Source organism: Camellia sinensis, chromosome 9 (assembly GCF_055761805.1).
Source record: "Camellia sinensis isolate YWXY chromosome 9, ASM5576180v1, whole genome shotgun sequence".
Lineage (NCBI taxonomy): Eukaryota > Viridiplantae > Streptophyta > Magnoliopsida > Ericales > Theaceae > Camellia > Camellia sinensis.
Genome location: NC_138969.1, coordinates 168074608 through 168095010, shown reverse-complemented (window position 1 = coordinate 168095010; position 20403 = coordinate 168074608). Strand labels below are relative to the sequence as shown.

Below are 20403 nucleotides of genomic sequence, written 5' to 3'. Positions count from 1 at the left end.
ACCGGTGGGAATGGAGAGTGTGAGGGCTATTTTGAGTATTAAGGGAACTTGAACTTGAGGTTATGATGTTATAATTAATGTAATTAGTAAAAAAGGAAAAATGGAAATAAAAAAGGAAAAATATTAAGATGGAAAGTAAATGAGGAATATTTTAGAATTGGTTAATAAATTTAAAATGATGTCATTTCTTAAACATATTTGTTTTCAAAAAGGATTTATGGTTTTCTAACGAAAAGGGATTGTTTTTGATGGTCTAAGGTTTTTCCTTAAGTGTTCAAATAAGTTTCGAGAAAAAGATACGCTACGTATGATATTTTGAAATTACAAAATGTCACCGTACTATATGATATCACCTTGCATGCATGGTCATTTCTATCTATAGGATGGTTATTGTTTTTGAAATATGAGATTTTTACTGGGCAATTGTGCTCACCCCTCGTTGTTTCATTTTTCTTACCGGAAAAGAATTCGGATTGATTGGTTGGAGAGTTAAGAAGTTCATGTACCTCTTATGTGTAATCTTATTAAACATTAATGTTTGTATTTATTTATTTGTAACTCTGAAGTGGGAGCTTGGCATGTAGTATTATTAATGTTGTATTCTTCATGAGAGAGAACATGTACTATTATGTTTCTGTTACTCAATGGTAATAGATATTTAAAATAAAATAAAAAATTTGACCTAATTTATAGGCTTTTGGTAATATTTCCGAGTAATTAAAATTGGGGCGTGACATAATAGAAAAAAATAATTACAATTGCATACCTGACGCTATTGATGGTAATTCAAGCAGTAGATTTCTTGATAGTTATTGTCTTCTACTTCAGAACCCTACTCTTGTTATCTCTCACACACTGATGAGAGAAAATATGAGATGGAGGCTAGGGTTGGAGTGGAGACCTTAACCACATATTTATAGTCTTAATTTTATATTAGCCCATCATAAATAATGAAATTACAAGTGAGCCTAAACTGGTCTCTAAACATATAGTTCAGCCCATACTCCTTTAGTGCACTCAACATAATCAAAAATATGTGTTATTAGAGATGTGTCCATGACCCGATCTTGTTTCTGTATGGATCACAATTTAATGAGTCTAACCGACACCACTTATAATTTATTTAACAGTATACAATGTATAATTATTTGATCCATGTAGATCCACCTACAAAAAATTACATACATGGACAACATCAGATGGAAAGCTGATGGTTCAGGTTGTTTCAAAGTGAATTTAGTGTTCAAATGGTATGAGCTGAATAATGGAGCTCTGAAAAGCTTACCTGGTTTAATCTGGAATGATGTTGCAACTCCAAAATCTCAATTCTTTGCTTGGTTGGTTTGGAAAGGAAGAACAAAGACAATTGTTTTTTTTTGCACAAAATTGGGTGGTTGATGCAAATGTGGGATCAGTTTGTGCTTTTTGCAGAACAGAGGATGAATTATTAAATCACATAATGCTACATTGCTCATTTGTTTGGAAAGTCTGGTCTAGCATCATCAAATGGTGGGGAGTGCAATGGGCTGTACCAGTTACAGTGGAAAGCTTGCTTCATTGGTGGAGTATATGGAAGTTTAAAAAAGGGGAACTGCAGATATGGAAAGCAATCCCACCAGCAACTTTTTGGTCTGTGTGGAAACACAGAAATGAATGAGCTCCAGCCCAACCTTGAAGAACTTTGCGATCTCATCAAGGTAAGAGTGACTGTGTGGATGAAGTCAAATCTGGTGGGAAGAGATTCTTCAACACAGATCAGGAAATGTATCGAGTGATAAAGGAGAAGAAGATTGCCATCAAGTTGAATTTTGGAAGCTGTGAATCCCCTGCTGCTGCATCCTGTTTTTGCTGGTGTAGTGTTGCTGCTAGTTGCCTTATTTAGCTTTGATTGTGGCTGGTTGATGTTAGATTGTGGCTGCTAGTTGTTTTCTTTTGTTGATTTGGTCTCTCGTCAATTTGTCAGGTGCTAGCAGATGATTTGGCTTGCTCTTTGGTGCCAACCTAATTAGGATGGGGAGTTCTAGCTATGATGCTTGGAGCACTTGGCCTTACTTTATTGATGTATGTAAACACAATGTTTTGTACATGGTTTTTATCATCAATAAAATTCTTTTGCTGATATATATATATATATATATAAAAATAAAATAAATAAATAAATAAAAAAAGCCAATTCATTTAGATCCGAACATAAATTTATGAGTGCAACAAACATATAATTTTAGCCCCAAATAGATAAACTTATATACAAAAAAATAGATTAAATTAAGGTAAATATTCACCTCCTTTGAGGTTTAAAAAAATTAGAAAGATATTTTCTGAAAATTTTAAAAAAATATTGACCCATATCAGACTTGACAGAATGATTAATTCTGTTAATAGGAATTTTTTTTTTCTTACACTTGCTTTAAAGTCAAACAAACAATACTAATAATATATTTCCACATGATCTTTTTATTTAAAATGCAAGTCCTATAATGTTGCAATTGCGACCAAAAAATATACATTGTTAACATAATATGTACAAACCATTCTTGATTAAAGTCATTGTACACAATTTTGGCAAAACAAACAATTGCTTGGAATTGATTGGACTGTTTGGTTCAGTTTTAGCCCCAACATGAAAGAAGCCACTCCGTTTTATAATACCTAAAATCTCATTAGGTGTGAACAGGTCATTGAACTGTTCATATGAATCCAAAACTCCCTACACATAATGGTTTCTTTCGCATGATCTTCTCTTCACCATAAAAAAGTTTGCTATATTTTTGCTCATTAATCACCAAGGCAGACAAATTCTTGCTCTGAACCATCTTACACAAAGTGTAATTTGGAAATTGGTCATCGCCCTTCAATAATTGATATTGAGTCGTTATTCGTGGAGCATATATTGTTGGATTGTGATTGAAGCTCAGAGTCCGACAAACCTTGAATAGTAAATGCAGGCAGTTTTGGTTGTGGAAGTTCCATTTCACTACTCAGCATGAGAAGTATAGCTGACATGGTTGGCCTAACTATAACATTGTCCTGAACACAAAGAAGGCCAATATGTATACATTTTACTACTTCTGAAGGAGAACATGAGTCCGCCAATGTTTCATCCATCAACTCTATCGCCCGATTTTCACTCCACAATTGCCATGCCTGGAATATTTCCACATAAGTCAATATACGAAATTAAAATAACCACATATTTTGGTGGTGACTTAAGTGTTTGAAAGCAAGTTAATGTGAAATTAGTGCACTTACATAACCAAGGAGATTCAGATAATTTTCATGATAGTGTAAACTAGTATTTCTCGTGCCACAGACAATCTCTAGAAGCAAAACCCCAAAGCTAAAGACGTCAGATTTTTCTGAAAATAGTCCTCTCATTGCATACTCAGGAGACATGTACCCACTGCATTTGATTGGAATTGTTACATTTATGCTTACATGATATTATAAGACTTCCAATAAATAAAAGGAAAGGAACTATTTTGAAATTAAAAAGGAAGGGATAGTAAAAAAGTACTTATTGAATCATTAAAAGGAACTATTCTGTTTTAGTAACTGTATGCATAGATGTCAGATAATAGAATCTATGGAGGAAAGAAAGGATCCTTACAATGTTCCCATCACCCTGCGAGTGTTTGCAAGCTCTTGCGTGACTTGAAAAGTTCGTGCCAACCCAAAGTCTGAAATTTTTGGATTCATATCATTATCCAAAAGAATGTTGCTCGCCTTCAGATCTCGGTGAATAACCCTTAAACAAGAATCCCGATGAAGATAAAGAAGCCCTCTAGCAATACCTTGAATAATGTGGAAGCGTTTAGGCCAATCAAGTTGCACCCTTTTCTTCGAATCTAACCAAAAGCATGAGTCGAAAAGATTAATTCACCATGGTCAGTCCTCTCTCTACAATTTACTATCAATGAGAAAATGAAAACAATGTTGACCACACAAGTTATGATACTTTTCCTCATTGATTGACATAGTAACAACAACTATAGATGAGTTATGAACAATTGACAGGAAGAAAGAGGAGTTTGTAAATTTTGATGTTTGATTTTTAAAATGTGTGTACCTTCTATTTCTTATAAAAATTTTATTTTATTTTTTGAGGATGGAATTACAATGTATTAATTGGATAATATGCCTCTTTTTTTAAAGTACATGGGAAAACATAGAGATCGTTGTCAATAATATACAAAATTCCTATGGGAACTTCCAATCTACAAAAATAAACATGCTATGTAAATTTTTGTTTTGTATTAAATTCATAGAAAACAAAAACAAAAATTCTGAAGTAAAACTAACCGAAGAGAAACATGTCCAAACTTTTGTTTGTCATGTACTCATAAACCAGTAAATTCTCTTCCCCTTCAATGCAGCAACCCAAGAGCCGAACAAGATTCCTATGCTGCAGTTTGGAGATCAATAAGATCTCATTCTTAAACTCTTCTGCGCCTTGTCCTGAATGACTCGAAAGTCTTTTCACCGCTACTACTTGTCCATCCTCTAGCTTTCCCTATTGTCCAAGATCTTAATTAGTCACTACATAGATATATGTCACCGATGCATGCATGTATTTAGCGTCACATACTTAAAAAGTAAAAAATTGATTGCATACCCTGTACACCGGGCCAAATCCTCCTTCTCCGAGCTTATTTGTTCTGCAGAAGCTGTTGGTAGCAACTAGAATTTTATCAAAGTCGATCATTGGAAGCTCTGATGAATCTGGATGTGTAGAATTGTTCACCCATATATTATCTTCTGAGGTGTCCCGTGAAGAGTCCATTTTGTTACCAAAATGGAAGCTTTTTGTCCTCTTTCTTCTAATTACTGATATTCAGGACCACATAACATAAAAGCAATTAGACTTCTCATACGTGGATTCATGATTAAGAGGATTGGAATATTTAGTGTCATTCGCGTTAAAGAATCTGAAATTTTATTGTACTATATTTCTGAAATCGTTGCAACATATATGGGTTTTAGACATCAATTTTGTTTTTTTTGTTCTGTTTTTTTTTTTTTTTTTGTCCTCAAAAGTAACAAATTTGTTGCCAAAAAAATATTGGGGGAAAATTCTAGCTGTCATGAAAATATATATTTTTTTAAAAAATAGACATTTTAGCAACAAAATTTTGAAAATGTAACTAATAAATGCACTTTTAAGATGCAAATAATTTGTGCCAAAAAGTTTACTTTTTGAGACAAAAATAGTAATTCACTATTAAATGTTCAATTTCGTTACTAAAAATACAGTAATGATACTTATGAAGAGACCGGAGAAATGAGACCGGAGAAATAAATCTCATCCCTCTTTTGTTTCTTATGAAGAGAGGAAAAACCCAAGTGTCTGGGTGGGATGCTCGGGCTAGGACTAGTTGAGGTGGGACAAATTGCCATCCCTGGAATAAATGGATGTGTTCGGTTTGATTTATTGAATCTATCTATGTTGAAAATTTTAAGTCATACAATATATATAATTTTTTGTGTTTATTTTTATTTTTATTAATGTTCTAATTCAATGCAGTTAGCATATTAGGTAAATTATGCAAATGGTCCCTATAGTTTACGCGATGTGTCAATTGATCTCTATTGTTTCAATTTGCTAGATTTTGCCCCTTAATTTAACAAATTGTGTTATTTTAGTCCAATAAATAACGGTTGTTAAGTTTGATGGACGGAAAGTCTACACAATGTGTCAATTTGGTCTTTGTTATTTAATTTGCTCGATTTTAACAGGGACCAAATTGACACATTGTATAAACTACAAAGACCAAATTGACACATAGTTTGACTTTCCGTTCACCAAACTTAACAACCGTTATTTATTAGATTAAAATGACACAATCCGTTAAATTAAAGGGTAAAATCAAGCGCATTAAAATAGCATGGACCAAATTAGCATATCGTATAAATTACTGGAACTATTTATATAATTTACCCTAGCATATTTAAAGATTAAATTGATAGCCACATCTTTAGTACAAGTTTCCAGGGAGAAATGAATATTTCACACTTGATTTACTAAATCTAAAACATGAAGTGATTGATGAATGTAATGTAATTGATGTAACAAACAACAACCTTTCTTACCTCTTCGGTTGGCTCTCCTCCACCTGATGAAACCAAATATGAAGCCACCCAAAACAAGAACCCCAGAAATTATCGAAGAGCTGATGATGATATTTTTTCTAATTTTCTTACGATCTGCACCTGGAATTTAAAGAGTAAAATGAAGAATAAACACACACACATATATATACATATTAATGTTCTGTTTGTATCGGTAGTAAAAAAACACGTTTTCATATATTTGATTGCAACCATAAAAGTATTGTTATAACAGTGGTATTCATGGTGGGGTAGTGGTGGCGGCGACATGGTTCTAAATCATGGTATCATAACATATATCGGCATCAGTTGCAAAAGTGTTTGAGAATTGGGTGATTGTAAATTTAAAAACTTTTAGACGCTCTATTTTTTGGTTTAAAGTATGGTATCAGGAGAAAATAACATAGCGTAACTAATTTAAACCCATACGTGACAGGACTTAGCCAGTTCAGCAGAGATTTTGGATTGCAACACTATCAATCAAGCCAAAAACCATTATGTATCGTCGAAACAGTACCTAAAGGTTGATCTTTAGAACCATGGATGGTGACAGTGTGTGCTGGTAGGTTGGTGGCACTGACGGTGGTGGAGGAGGTGGTGGTGGTGACATTGGTTAAACATTATTCTGGAAAACTTTTGAACTTAACAAGATGGAAAAACATTTTCTATTTAAATAAATTTATTATATAATTTTTATTTTCTCTCGTACCAAAGCCAAAATATAAAAAATAAAAAATAAAAACGTCAGACAAGGTAGAATTAAATATACCCAGCTCTGAATATGGAAGCCGCAGGAAAAGGTCATACCCATCTACCGCAGTGAACTGTTGAACATCAGTGAGCCTTCCTGCCCAAACCATACACCCAATTGTAGTCACAAACGCATAGGCCTCGCAAGAACAGTTTTTCGAGCACCATTGTTGGCAGCTCGAGAAATCGTCACTGTACAAATACTGAAATCGATCAGGCAATTTCAGCCCACTCACCTTCCAGTACCCATCATTTTTACCCCCTCCCTCTGTCAAGTTTTTTCGACATTCGAGCTCAGTTTTCCTCACACACCCACCACTCCAGTTCCCTCTCCTCCAATCCTCATCCGAGCTCGGCACGAACCCTCTCAAGCAACTGCAAATCGGAGACCGGTTCTTGTCGCAAATTGAGTAATCACCACAAACTCCGTAGACCGTGCACGGGTTCTCCAGTGCCTTCCAACTGACATACCAGTCCCTTTTCACTTGATCCCAAACCAGTGATTTTAAAATCCCTGTAGGTGTAATGAATACAATTGTGATATAAGAGGTGTTGTAAACATTCAAGCTCAGATACACATTTCCCTGTTGGTTATCCTGTATGAGATTGAGTCCATTCACATAGCCCTGCACCGGGTTTGGTATCCCAATAAATTTGGACCCGTCCCATGGTCCGCTTCTCCATAAAGGCTCAGACCCGTTCCACAGGAAAGCCTGTGCTGGTGTCTCGGGCGTCAGCCCGAGCATGTACTTTCCTGGGGATGGGTCGTCGTCAGCCTTCCACGAAGTCAGGAACTGCTTTTCACCCGTTTTGTAGTTCATTCCTATCATCATCCCGGACAAGAACGTGTCGCTCGGGTACTTAAAGCTTTCCCATGAGATCCAACCCGAGACATAGTCTCTGATAACAAGCTCTCCCTTGTCCGAGAGGACTGCAATTGTGTTGTTTGATTGGACAGAAACATTTGTAGACCAGACTGTGTTTCTCTGTCCATCTACTAGTCTAAGGTTTCCATCAATGCCAATTGTGAGACTCGAGGCAGTGTCGGTGGCTCGAAGAGGGTTGTTCCGGTTAGCAACCCACACAACCTTGCTGCCGGGTAAGTTTTTATACCATATGCCAATATATCGGCTACTGGAATTTTGGGGACAGAAGAATCCTAACTCGAAGATTTCGCCGGCGGAGATGAGGGTTTGTCCTACTGAGATTGGTTGGGACTGAGTTAAAGTATCAGTTGCAGATTCTGATGATGGAATTGTTAAGAAAAACAAGAGCAATTGGAGTGAAAGAAAAGTTGTGTTTTTGGTGCCCATTTGCCAAATTTTTTTTTTTTTGCAGCTAGTTTTTTAAGCCAAGCCTTTTATTGTATGCAATCCAAGCTCATCAATGCCAGTAGGATAAATTATAAAATTATATCTTTAAATTATGATTTAATTACATTTTGTTTTCTAGAATTTTAAAGTCAACCATTTTAAACTATTATTTTGTTACATTTAACGTCTTTTGTTAAAATTGTCTCAGGATTTAACTAGAGCCTTGTTTGGCATCCCCTAAAAAAGTCAAAAAGTCATTATCCTATTTAAGTCACATTATCTTATTTAAGTTACATCACCTCTTTACCACATCACTTCAAACCCAATCCATACTCAACCCATATTTCATAAAAAGTCTATTCTATTTGCATTTTGTCTCCATAATCTTAGTAACAAATTGCAAATGAACTTACCATATAAGAGTATTATTGACTTAAAAACTCAATAAATATAATATGATGAGAAGATGAAAAATATTATGGACCCCAAATAATTTATCAAAATTTCTATCAAATGTGAGACCCACATAAATCCACATGTATGTGGGTCCCACATCCATGTAAGAGATTTGGTAGAAAATTTGATAAACTATTTGGTATCCTTAACATAACTCTAATATGATTTTGTTTAAATTCATAATAAAATCCTAACATAAAGGATTACTTGTAACAAGATAATATTTCAAGATAATTAACTATTGAGTTTTGAAATTTAAAAAAAAAAATGCAAATATATTATAGTTTTTAAAAATATATTATAATTTATCCTTTCAATTATTAAAATGCATTTGTGACGAGTCGGTATCAGTGGAACGCATGTAGTCATGGGGGCAAAGGCATTATTGTGACAGTTGAATGCAACCAAAATGAATTATTGGGAGTAAATTTAACAACTCTAAAAAGAAAAGTCATATTACTAAAGACCTCCTGTAAAGACAAGAATGATGTAAGGAAAATCATGTCTTTAAATAAATTTTATATAAAAATTAAGATGAGAATGATATGATAATAATATTTTATAATAATGAATTAAAATGATAAATATTTTGACTTTTAATTAATGATTGTAAATGAAACATAATATTCCGTATAAATTTTGTTTGTATAATATTATATTATCTGTAATTTAATGATAGGAAAAAGATACAAAAGTTAGGTAGCCTCTAAATGCAATATTGTTGGATACCCCCACCATTCATATTTTTTTAATGCTATTTTGTCCATAAATAAAATCATTAATGCTGTGTTTGGTTGAGGGATTTGGAAAGAGAAATGGAAAAGGTAGGTGAAATGTGAAAAAAATATGCCTACATTTCACATAGTTTCACACACCTATTCCCTTTCTCTTTCCAAATCCCTCCTCAAATCCTCCAACCAAATACAGCGTAAAAGGGACAAAATCTTAAAATTTATTTCTCTCTCTACCTATTCTGAACCATCACATTCTCCTCTTTCGACCACTGCCCACCACCACTACTGCAACTTTTGACAACCACCTTAACCCCCTCTCTAATAGCTCTCAACCCCTTTTCACCTGGCCGCTTTCCTCACCACCTACCTAGCCCCTTTCGGACCACCACTTGCAACATTTTTTTCTTTCTTTCGACCACTTGCTCATGCTTCTTTTCCCTTTCCAATGCCATAACTTCCCTACTTTCACTCTCTTTCAATGCCTTCCCTCCACGTGTGTTACTTTTATTTCCCTTCCATCTCCTCCACCTCCTTCCTATCCATCCCTTGGTTTTCATTTATTCCTTGCCACTATTTTTGATACATTATTTCACCTATTTTTCTATATTACTTTTTGAAAAAAAAGAATAAAAAGAAAAGAAAGCATCACATGTAATGGTGTACATCATTCCACCTATTAGTCTACTTATTTTAGTTTTGGACCAGGCTTTCGATTGGTAGTTGAGGCGTTGTGGGCTTACATTGGGTCCATTTTGATGATGTGGATTGTTTCTTGTGTCTCGTAAGAAAAATATAAATTTGAATTTAATCCAATTATGTTGTTACGAATATTCAATCAATCTGAATTTTCACGTATATAATCTACTTCACAAGTGTTACAAAACAAAACATTTGAATTACTAAAATATATAATCTACTTCACAAGTGTTACAAAACAAAACATTTGAATTACTAAAATGAGCTCAACGTGAACTCACAAGGCTCACAATTGAACCATCCTCTAGTCCAATTACTAGACTACTCTCTAGTGTTGGGATTCGTCCTTGCTAAATGATGTAAATAAAATGTTTTATATTTTTTATTTATGTATTTTTATGTAAAATGTATAATTTTTTTAAATGAACACTAAAAACAAGATTCTAATTTTTTTTTTCTTTTTTTCTTTTGAAGCGCACATTCTTAAATTGGCAGCACGTTTGAAATGTTCAACATTGAGAACCGTTGAATTTCAAGTGTGTTCATATGTACCAAAAACAAATATATATATATATATATATATATATATATATATATATAAATCAGGTGGATAAACACAGACTGATCTCTTGGATGATTAAGATGAACTGAAAACAAAATTAATCAAATATATATATTAATGGAAATTTTTTTATTATTTTCACAATGTTTTTCTCTTTCTTTCACAATTTTACCGCCATTAACAGAGTTAAAAAAAGGAGAAATGGTAGAAATTATGAAAAAAATTTCATAAAGATGATCATAAAAGATTTTTTATCTTTAGATTTCACATACAATAAAACATCACACTAATCAAAGGATAAAATTTTTTTATAATATGTTTTATAATATTTTTTTATAATCCATAATATTATTCTTAAAAAAAGTCACTCGCGGAAAATATAAATAAATGTTGACTTTTGAATTCAAATTGCAAAAATGTTGAATAAAGTTAGTAAAAGCATTCACGGCTATCTCTTCTTTTTAAGATTCCATGAAAATAGATAAAAGACAAGAAGCTCAAAAAAATAAAATAAAATAAAAATTAATCCTCCAAGGTTTGGACATGCTCTTGGGACAAGATGACGTGATGTTATAACTTTACTGTCATTAGTTGAATCAGTAGAATTTACTCCCTCCGCCCCAAAATAATGGTCCCTTTTGAGGAATCCAACTTTTTTTAGTAGTACAATTATTGTACTTTTAAAAAGTTGGTTTTCCAAAATTACCCTTTGATAGTACACTTTTTTGAGAATATCAATGTCATAATTGTACTTTTTATATTATTTATGAATTTAAAAGAAGGGCAAAATGAGAAATTTATATTATTTTTGTACTTGATTTTTGAAGAGGGACTAATATTTTGGGACAATGAAAAATGGAATAAGGGACTAATATTATGGGACGGAGGGAGTATTATTATTTTTTTTTATCTCTTTTCAGAGACAATTAAACACCTATTTTAAATAAATATTATGAATATTATGAGACAATTAAACAATACTTTTAAACTACCAAATAGGATAATTTTTTAGAAGAAATTACACTCTCTATCAAAAGAAAAAAAAAAGAAAAGGATAAATTACAAACACACTCCTTGAGTTTATTTAAATTATAAATTATCTCTTATAGTTTTAGAAATTACATTATGCCTCTTAAGGTTTCTAATTTCATAACAAATAGATATTTTTATTAATAAATCATCAAGTTAATTAACAGTTTTTAATCATGTTGAAATTTTATTTCAATTAATAATTCAGATAATTTTATTATTATATAGGTGAACATTTTGAAATTTCACTTTTCAATTAATTTTGTTAAATAAAAATTTTTAACAGGGAGGTATTTGTAATTTTTCAAACCACAGGGGATAATTCGTATTTTAAGCAAATCTCAAGAGATTTATTTGTAATTTATCCAAAAAATTATTAAAATTATAAACTTTTCTAGTAATGTGTTATAATTTTTAAAAATCATCATAAAGGGTAATTTCCCCTTTTTCTATTCTACATTCAGATATTGGTTCGTCTACATTCACCAAGACAAACTACCTATCACTACATATTATTTGCTTTGTACAAATAAAAAAGTTAAAAAAATATACATCTTTTACCGAGTTGTCAAAAACTATTTTCGGAAAACAAAAAATTAGTTTGGTAAAAAAAAAAACACTCATCACTTTGTATAATTTTCTAATAATATAATACCCGTGTTATGTACGATTTCAAATAAATAATTAATAGTTAATTTTAAAATTAAAATTAAGTAGTAAAAAAATATAATTAATTAAATTTTAACTATTTTTATCACAATTTTGCTTATGTTTTTTTTTTCTTTCTTTTCGTTTTAAGTTCAAAATAATAATGACATGAATCATAACGTAATTAATAAAAGTTAAACAAAATTATGATAAATTATAAAGTTGCACTTTTCAATTTTTATTTTTAGGAACAAAAACTACACTTATGATAAAATATAAATACACAACTTGCTTGTTTTCATTTTTCAGAAAATTTTATTTTCTTATTTTTCGTGTTTTTTTGTTTTTACTGATTTTTTTTAATATTTTAAGCAATTTTTTTACTTTTTAAACACACCTAACATAAATACACCTAAAAAGTAAAAAAAATGTAAATTGTTTTTAAAAAAAATTCACTAAATACCAAAAATACCAAAAAAATACAAGAATTCAGTACATTTTTTATATTTTTATGTATTTATTAATTTTTTAAAATATTTTTTCACAAATTTTTTACTTTTTTAACTTTTTAGATAATGCATCTAACAAAGTAAAAAAAAAATTTAAAATTTAAAAAATATTCACTAAAAACAAAAGGATATGAAAATAAAAAAACTCAGTTTTCAAAAAATTTAATCCAGAAAACTCAAACCAAACACACTGATTATTATTTTCTAAGAGTTTCATAATTTTTGTTTGCCATATATTAGATAATATTGTAAATTATGTGAAATTCAATAATTATTATTATCATTTTTTACTAATTTCAATTTTTTAGTTTACCATATAATAGTAATAATAATAATAATAATAATTTTTTTTTTATGAAACTCAATCTAGCAAAATTTGTTTAAATCAAAAACTTGAATAACAAAACAAAAATGACAAATAATGAACTACTAGTGACCCTTATCCTTTTATCTTTCCTAAAATCAGCATTTACCTACGAAGTATAACTTTTCGATTATCTCACAATCGCTAGTTTTGGCATCTCACATTGGGCTATTTTCTTATTCTTCTCTCTTACTCAACTTTTCTTAAGGGATCTTCATAGCATGGGTGTAATTTTTTAAAGTTATTTTATAAATCATAATACTCGTGCTATGCATAGGTTTAAATAAATAATTAAAAATTAATTTTTAAATTAAATAATAACACAAAATTTATTTATAAGAAATAAATAAACTATAGTAGAATGTATTTTTAAAAAAGTGCAATAAAATTAGAAAAACTATATTTACAATGAAATATAAATGCATTTTGTGTTATAAGTTTTCCAATTTAGTTTATTTTATGTTAGAGATAGCCCAATCATATAATAAATTTTATCTTTCAATTTATTAACTATCCATTGTCTATTTTGTAAAAATTTAAAAATATGTCTTACTTAGATATAAAATTATTGTTTTTCCTATGCCATAATTTACGAATACAAAAGAATAAGAGTTGACTTGAGGATTTATAATTGTGTTACACTAAAAGTTACATAATCTAATTGACTTAACATTTATCTCAACTTAGTCATGACCTAATCATTAGAGAATTGTTTTAGTCTATACCTAAACATGAACTATTTAACTCATTTATTTATTACATTAGTGAATAAACATATGTACATGTTTATGCATAGTTATTAAAAAAATTCAAACTTTGATAAAATTTTATATTTATATTTAAAATTATTACATGAATATTTACGTATATTTATATGTGAAAAAACTATCCAAGATCAACCTAAAATATGGGCATTGTTGTAACCATACTTTGGACTTGATTTAAAATTTTGATCGGTCAATTAATAGAAATAGTTGATAATAATCAATTTAAATTTTATGTTTAAATTATATTATAATTTCTTAGGTTCTTAATAGTATAAAATAATTTGAGGGATAGTACTTGCAGTAAACATTAAAAGTAATTTAGAAGTTAGATTAAGTTCAATTTTTATGCCAACAATTAAATTCTTGGAAAATTATCTTCATTCATACCCAATTCATGATCACTTAACCCACTTACTTTTTTTGTTTTTAAAATTGGTAGATATATTATGATTATTTTTTATAACCAAAGTAAGAAAATGTACGTATATTTTTGGCATATTTATTTATTTATATTTTGTAAAAAAAAATTATATATTTATATTAAAAATTCTTACACAAATAATTAAGTATATTTATGTATGAAAAAATTATCTAATCCTACCTTGGGCTCGATTTAAAAATTGATTGTTCAATTAGTGAAAGCAGATAATAATAATCAATTTAAACTTATGTTTAATAATTTGTTAAGTTATGATATGTATGAGATAATATTGGATCAAATACTAAAAGTAGTATAAAAATTGGATTTGGTTGATTTTTATGCTATATATCAATCCAATTTTTAGATAATCATTTTGATTCATGCCCAACCATCACATTGTCTAATTATTTATTTTTTAAAATGGTAAAAATATTGTAAAAAATTTTATAACCAAAAAAAAATGAATTAATATATATATTTCGCATATTTATTAATATTCTAAAACTTCAATTAAGAAATTATATATTTATTCTTAAAATATGTCTAATATTAAATTATATTTACATATGAAAGAATTATTTAAGATTAGATTAAGCTAACTAGTTCATAGATTTTATTTTTAGCATAAAACTTGATCAAAGAAGTGAAGTCCCAAAACAAATCATAATTTTCAATTTAAATTTTATTAAATTTTTATTTAATACAAATTTTTATGTAAAATGTTTTAATATTTGAAAAATAATTAATTATTTTTTAAACGAAGTTATCTTTATAAAAAATACTAAAAAAATTGTCTTTTAGTAGTGTGAAAATCCATTAACTAAATAATTAAATTGATGAGATATAATTTTTTTTAAAAAAAAAAACAAAATCAATGAATGAGGCTAATATGAAGGGTCCTTATAATTATACATACTTAATTTCCTTTCACACCCACCACATGTATTTAAAAATTTATAATTTAGGCATAAATATTAGTACATATGAGTGTGCAAAACAAATCAAAAAAAAAAAAAAAAAAAAAGTGTACAAAAGAAATTAAATGTGTGCAATTAAGTCAAAATATTTTGAAGGTTCCTAATTTTTATCATGAATTTTAAGGATTGGTAGTTATATATGGTATGAATAATATTTGTAATAAGAAGCAAGTTCTAATTTTTTTTTTTAAAGGAAATAAATATCAATGGGACAGGATTAGGTTGGAAATATATGCAATATTTTTTTTATCTTTCCTTTTGAAAACTATAAATTATGAAATTATTAATATTTTGAAAACTATTACTTTAATGGATTAGCCAATGCTTTAATTTATTTTTTAATTCAATAAATCTACAAATTTATTATGAAGTTTTGGAGCTCCTACAATATTCTTCACGAAAATCTTATTTTTCTTATATAATATATAGATAGTGTATGGGTGATTTTCAGATCACACTGCCCGACTCAGTATTCAGCTGGAGAACACTGGCAGAATAGATGACACCTGCCTAACCTGCAACAGAAAGATAAGATTCTGGTGGTGGTTTCGATCACCCTAGGACTCTCCGACAATCAAGTCGGTATATCTCTCAAAGATAATCAATAATGCTAAACTCAATGCTCAAAGCATAAAATTGCGTTCCTTAAACCCACAGGGGTGCCTCTCTTTTATACTTACCGCAATCCTCAATCCAAATCCCATTAAAAGCCTGACTTCTATATATTCCTGTTCAGTACTTACTTTGGACTCCTCAAGAGATAAAGATAAACTCCCTAAGAGCTTTATCCTTATCTTGGCTAAGTCTCCTCTTTATTCTAGGACTCTCGTCCCTTATCTTTTATCCGATTATCTCGGATTTCGATATCCTCGGAGATAACCTCGACTTACCCGAGATAACCTCGGCGTCATGACCCTGACACGTGGTACCTCGGCTGATACGTCGGCGTCACCTTGTCACGTGTCGGTACTCAAAAATATATCCCCACAACTGCCCCCTAGGTTCTATTACCTCGGCATTCTGAGGTGATGGAACCTATATCATTCCATTTTCTCAGTACGTCGGTTTTCAGTATCTTAGCCGAGATCATTATTTTGGCCGACATGTTATTGCTAAAGAACAAGAACTTCAAGAACCCTTTTACGCGTATGAGTTGTTATACACCATAATTCAACCATTTTTAGCCACGCGTTTCTTTCTTACTGGTTCGTACCTGTGACGCGCCCGTAAGCCGTCTCTCTCTCACGTGCGCCGTCTGACACATACGTTTTTCTAGGCGTATTGATTACTTTTTACCGCCGTTTTCATTTTTAACAAAACACCTCTTCGATTTTTTCCCTTTCACTTTATTCTTGTTTCTGGAAAACTTTTCCTATTTCTAATTTTCTCTTCTCGAGTTCGCCATTGTTCAAGCTTCCTTGCTCTGAAACTTATTCCGTTTACCCCTTCCGTCGTGTTTTGCACCATTTTGTTGACTCCACGACCGTCGTCTGACTTCGGCAATCTTCACACTAGCTTCATATTTTCTGGTAAGCAACTATTTTCTTCTTATTCCAGTTCTTGATCTTTTCTAGAATTTCTTGTTATTACTGCCTTGCTCAAACATTTAATTTGTGAATCATTCATCTGAATGTGTTTGATTTTACTTTTTGCTTATGCCTTGAATACATGTACTGTTCATAGTTTTCTTGCACGTCTTGCCAATGTTCTTGGCCTTCAACCCTTTGTATTCTTCATGTTTTTGATAGTCTATCTCTGTTCTTGATTCTGAAATTTCGCCTTTGTTTTCTGTTTTTTGTGTCTTTTCCAGATCTGTGCCTTTGATCTTCATCTCCATAGTTTTAGGTTTGGGATTTGTCTGTAGAACCCACATTTTAGGAAAAACTGAAACATCCCTTACATTTTAGGAAAAACTCAAACCTAGGTTTTTTTGCCGAGGTCCCAATAATCCTTTTTTGAAACATCTTCTTTCTGAAATCCAATACCTTTAGTTATCCCGATATTATGGGTATGTGGAAACATCGGGTAGACACCCCTTCTAAGCTAGACTTTTTTAGGCAAGAGTTTGAAATCCCAACCGATGTCAATCTGAGGTTGGCTGGGGATGATGACTCCATCATGCCTACTGATCACTCCAGCCCTTCCCTGTAGTTGTCTTTATTGAGTGTGGACTTCGGTTTCCACTTAACACTTTTTTCCGTCAAATCCTTCATTTCTATAAATTGAACCCAATGCACCTCGCCATCAATTCTTACCGAGTTATTACTGGTACCATAGCTTTAGTTAAACAAGAGAATGCCAGGATTACACTTGCCGACGTCCAATGCTGTTATACTATGTGTCGTCTTAGAAAAGACATGGACTATGTCTATTACCTTAAGCCGAGATCCACCGAATATAAAATCGTAGCCGACCTCCCAGACTCCAACAAGGGAGCTGGAGACGATTACTTCATTGTCTCGGACAATTGGGAGTTTCAGCCAAACGACAACCTCCATCTTTATCCCTTAAGCCGCACTGTTTTGGGGGAAGGAGCTGGTAAGGGCCACCCTTCATAAGTTTCTTTTTATCTTCTCGCATAAAGTTTTCAATATTTCCTGTTCTAATGTCTATGTTGTTTTTATCTTTTGCCGTTCTTCCTCAACCTCCAAAGAATTTTCGCCAATCCTTCTATCCCAGCAAGGATTTGAAAAAACTTCTGAACTTGCCAATTTACAAACGAAAGGCGCCCCTACTCCTCAACTTTATCCCAACTTATAAGTCAGCCTTGCCCGACGTCCCTAAGAGGAAGAAGAAAAGTCTCTCTCCACCTTCTGCCACAACTCCACAGACCGCATCCACATCTCGGACAAATCAGGGGTCAACCTCTGATCCAGCCGAGCAACCGTCAACTTCAGCTCCATACTTGGTTCCAATATCACAACGCCGGCGCCGGCGCCGAACAGTTTCTATTGCCAAGATAGGTCGCCCAAAACCAGTTGCAAAAAGATCTTCTGGCCAGCATTCCATCATCTGTTGACGATCAACCAGCACAAACCCTTCATCCACCAAAGCCGAAAAGAATAAAGAAGGCTCAACCCAAGGCTAAGGTAACTCAGGTTGAATCTGAAGATACCTTGCCTATCTCAAAGTTGGCTGAGAGTGACAAACCTCAACCCTCTGCTGGGAAGAGGCGCTCTGAAGCCCAACCATCAGAATCCCCAAAATCCAAAAAGTCGAAGTCATCCTCTGCTACAACTTCGGGGTCTAAGAAGCATGCTACCCCCTAGGCCCCCGAAATTAATTTAGAGGATAAGCCAGTCATGGCAAATGATAGCGCCGAGGATATTAATGTCGGCATTGCGCTCAGCACTGCTCTGCTGTTACCAGGTGATCTGGAGCGAAACGCCGAGTTAAGCGAATACGAAAACTATGCGTTGATGTTTCAACGCTCTATTCAAGTAAGTGTCCTTCATCTAGAACTTTTCCTTTTCTTTTTCATACTTAGAAATTTTTGAAATAACTTTTACCTTGTGTTTTCTTCAGGCCATCCAGCATGCCTACTCTTTTTCTGTTCAGTCTTTTGAAAATTAGCAGAAGCTGGTTGATATGAAGAGGGAGTTCTCTTCTCTTCAAAAAACCAACAAAGGCTTACAATCAAAAATGAAGAAGCTGGAAGACCAAGCTGAGGCTGTAATCAAAGCTCAGACCAATGCCGAAGAGAAGGTTGAGGCTGCTGAGGCTATTAGGAAAGTGGCTGAGTCTCAGAAAACAGAAGCCGAGGAAAAAATGGTCCAAGTCGAAAAGGAGCTTCAGGAGGCACTGGCCACCAAAGAAGCCGAAATAAAAGATGCCGACGAGAAGGCGTATGCCCAAGGCATGGCCGACGTCACAGATGCCTACGAAGAACAGGTGAAGGAGGCATGCAACAAGGGTTTCACCCTTGGTTGGATGTCCCTTCTAAAGAAACTCAATGTCCCAGAGGACTCACCACTGAGGAAAGCTGATGTCATTCCTCTTCCATTCCCTCCAGCTCAACCTTCAAGTCAAGATGTCGGCGAATCTGAGTCTGAGGACGGTGATGAGGAAGAGGATGAGGCTTTGGTAAGAAAATCCAAAGATGCTAATGGGGCCAAGTCCCCTCTTCAGAATGAGCAAGTCTTAGACTTGACTCCGAAATTGACGCCGAGGTCGCGGCGGATAAGACTGTTGAGATGTCTTCTCAACAAACATCTGATCTTCAAATTCAACCAACTGGTGGAGATGAGTCTTAGCTTCACGTTTTTCTTTTGCTTACTTGTATTTTGTTTCTTCTTTATCTTTTGGAACAATGTAAGCCTTTTGTATGGCCGATGTGCCCTTTTCTTGGTGAATGCTAATGTAACTTTTCTTTTCTTAGTGCTTTCACTCTTGTCTTCTCTTCATTGTTTCTGCATGATTCTATACTTAGAATATTCTGCATACTTTTCCTTCTTTGTACAATCTTCTCGGGGTGGCACACCTCAGATAGACAAACTTTTTGGTTTTAATCTTTAACTTGTAAACTTTTAACAAGTGTTGAACATCATACTGGTTCAACTCAACTTGCAAATTGTCCACAAATTTCAACAAGTGTAAAACAATGACTTCGGTTTAACTTAACTTGTAAATTGTCCACAAATTTCAACAAGTGTTAAACAATGATTTCGACTTAACTTCAATTTGTAAATTGTCCACAAATTTCAACAAATGTTAAGCAATAATTTTGGTTTAACTTAACTTGTAAATTGTCCACAAATTTCAACAAGTGTTAAGCAATAATTTCGGTTTAACTTAACTTGTAAATTGTCCACAAATTTCAACAAGTGTTAAACAATGATTTCGGCTTAACTTCAACTTGTAAATTTTTCACAAATTTCAACAAGTGTTAAGTAATAATTTTGGTTTAACTTAACTTTTAAATTGTCCACAAATTTCAACAAGTGTTAAACAATGATTTCGGCTTAACTTTAACTTGTAAATTGTCCACAAATTTCAACAAATGTTAAGCAATAATTTTAGTTTAACTTAACTTGTAAATTGTCCACAAATTTCAACAAGTGTTAAACATATTC

At 32.2% G+C, this 20403-nt stretch overlaps 1 protein-coding gene across 4 annotated transcripts; it reads right to left on the bottom strand.

Annotated features, from left to right (window-relative positions):
• Nucleotides 1-2413: 2413 nt before the first annotated feature.
• LOC114270009 (G-type lectin S-receptor-like serine/threonine-protein kinase At1g61550) lies at nucleotides 2414-8241 on the bottom strand. Of its 4 annotated transcripts, none has more exons than XM_082887960.1 (8): nucleotides 6875-8241; nucleotides 6088-6207; nucleotides 4613-4824; nucleotides 4300-4510; nucleotides 3792-3845; nucleotides 3608-3677; nucleotides 3250-3400; nucleotides 2414-3144 (listed from the first exon to the last, which is right to left on the bottom strand). In XM_082887960.1, exons 1-8 carry the CDS (start codon nucleotides 8166-8168, stop codon nucleotides 2842-2844), a joined length of 2415 nt encoding a protein of 804 aa, XP_082744086.1. In that variant the 5' UTR covers nucleotides 8169-8241; the 3' UTR covers nucleotides 2414-2841. The 4 variants fall into 4 exon arrangements, with proteins under 4 accessions (XP_082744086.1, XP_082744085.1, XP_082744084.1 ...); XM_082887959.1 differs by having other exon boundaries at nucleotides 6079-6207; nucleotides 6875-8205; XM_082887958.1 differs by having other exon boundaries at nucleotides 3608-3845.
• Between the last annotated feature and the right edge of the window lie 12162 nt (nucleotides 8242-20403).

Coding starts and splice junctions, on each gene's coding strand:
- LOC114270009 (XM_082887957.1), bottom strand. CDS start 8,168: ATGGGCACCAAAAACACAACTTTTCTTTCACTCCAATTGCTCTTGTTT. Junction 3,846..4,299: donor TTTGGACATGTTTCTCTTCG/GTTAGTTTTACT, acceptor GCTTTTGGTTAG/ATTCGAAGAAAAGGGTGCAA. Junction 3,145..3,249: donor ATCTGAATCTCCTTGGTTAT/GTAAGTGCACTA, acceptor GAAATATTCCAG/GCATGGCAATTGTGGAGTGA.